At 38.3% G+C, this 1842-nt stretch overlaps 1 protein-coding gene across 1 annotated transcript in view; it reads right to left on the bottom strand. All coding sequences in view use genetic code 11, as the record gives it.

Moving 5' to 3' along the window:
- The window catches only part of EGR_10252 (Multidrug and toxin extrusion protein), a gene marked incomplete at both ends in the record, with an annotated part of 3375 nt that extends 1778 nt beyond the window's left edge, over positions 1-1597 (bottom strand). The window contains 6 exons of the mRNA XM_024499501.1: positions 548-597; positions 650-758; positions 1226-1323; positions 1391-1435; positions 1477-1519; positions 1569-1597. Coding sequence (XP_024346087.1) covers positions 548-597; positions 650-758; positions 1226-1323; positions 1391-1435; positions 1477-1519; positions 1569-1597 — 374 coding nt within the window. The remainder of the gene's footprint in view (positions 1-547; positions 598-649; positions 759-1225; positions 1324-1390; positions 1436-1476; positions 1520-1568) is intronic.
- Positions 1598-1842: the final 245 nt, after the last annotated feature.

The following is a 1842-nucleotide window of genomic DNA, read 5'->3' as shown; positions in this document are numbered from 1 at the left end:
CCACCACGAAGTCGAGCGTTCGCCCTTAACATTTCAATGATTTACTGATTGGACGACTTTATAATTGCACATTTTAAGAAAATACGTGGTAATAATACTCTCGAATCCGATGAATTTTTCCTTCTCAAAGCTATTTTGCCTTATATACGCCTAAATTTGGGCAACAGACTCTTTGCCGCATATACCCATTTACCAAATCGTAGATCAAATTAAACTTCATGCTTCACACCATGAATTGAAGCAGCTGACCATTGGGCTGCTGAGAATGCCTACAGTCCTGGGAGATTCATTAGCGTAGTTTTTGAAAAGGTTTGATTTGTTGACCAGTGTCTGAACACTCTAGAGGGTCAAGTTCTCGCTCAGTCCTTCTGTTTGACACAGAACGCGAAGATGAACTTTAAGTGTACTAATACTCACTTTAGGTTTAAGGCCAGACAGTTGCTAAAAGCACACCTAAATGAGACCACTGAGTGCTTTACATGCAGTCTGCGACATTTAGGCGTCAGATGCACGCACACACACACTGTGTGGTTTCCTTTCAACTTACATACGTCGGAACACTAATTCATCTTTTCTAAGGTCCTCATCTTTGATTACCTATTTAGGAGTTTGATAGGGTCGAGGCCACGATCATAAATCCAGTTTATACCAAAAACTCACCATCCCAAGTATTTCGGTAAATGCGCGAGATTAGGATGTAGGCAACGACAACTGACGCTTGTGCCATAAATCCCAGTGATTGCGAGATCGCTGAACCACTTTTCAAATAAAAATGCTTGGCTGACGAATGGCTCATTTCGCATAGCATCAAGACAAAAGTAATAGAACAGAAGTATAAAGTTGTGATCCTCTGCACTTATGTAATTTACCAGTATTAGGCATACTCTATGCTGAGATGGTATTGTATTCGTTAGAAAGAACTACTAGAATATAGCATGCCCTATGACCTGAGTAAAAATAAATTTGCAGAAGAAAATATAGATTAATCGTGAATTAAAAAGTTTTATGCCAACAGAGTATACCCACTCCTACGTTAGCTTGGGTTGCATCCTTGCTGCAGAACAAATTTTTTTAAACCAGAGGACCACAATTTTTCGAAACTTGGGATTAGCCACAGGATTACTTATTATCTTCCAAGGCTTCTTTCAAAATGCGGCTAAATGTGCAAACGGTGCCTATCTCATCCGCTTTTAAAAGTGAGTTCAATTGGTTATTCCAAACCTACACAAATCCAGAGTCGCTGTAGAAATTGAAGAGGTAGTGAGCACCTGCATTAACACAGTTTCCAATTATGCTTGCCAGAAGGGGTGGATAGACCTTATTCTAAAAGCATGAGATAAATGTATCAGAGGGGCAAAAATCGGAACTAGAAGCACTCGGCTTGACCTACCTGAACTTGGACGTACTTAGTAAAAATTTCAATTGTTGTTGCGAACTAAAGTAATCCATTGACTCGGTAACGAAAACACAACTTACAAATAGTCCGGGTATAAGTCCTAGGAGGTAGTTTCCAGTGTACCTACGAGGTAAATAACTTTTTTAACTAAACCTATGATCCACGAACATACCCAATGAAGTTCAAAGAATGGTGCACCATGCTAGACTTAGTTAAACATAACAAGCAAATATATGTAGCTAAAATAGTTCGTTGCCTAATCTAGAATGTGCTGCAATTAAGATTTACATTTCAGTAATGTTAATAAGTAAAAAAATATGTGCTTTGTACCAGCTCTAAATATCTCTACTACTTATAAAGGCTGTACCTCTACTACAAATCACTATAACCAACTAGCAAGTTCTTTAACATTTTGCTATGTAAATTAAGGAGTAGTATGTGCTAAA

This window comes from Echinococcus granulosus (genome assembly GCF_000524195.1).
Source record: "Echinococcus granulosus chromosome Unknown EG_S00202, whole genome shotgun sequence".
Classification (NCBI taxonomy): domain Eukaryota; kingdom Metazoa; phylum Platyhelminthes; class Cestoda; order Cyclophyllidea; family Taeniidae; genus Echinococcus; species Echinococcus granulosus.
The sequence above is the reverse complement of the archived record's forward strand: the minus strand, read 5'-3'. Positions and strand labels throughout refer to the sequence as shown.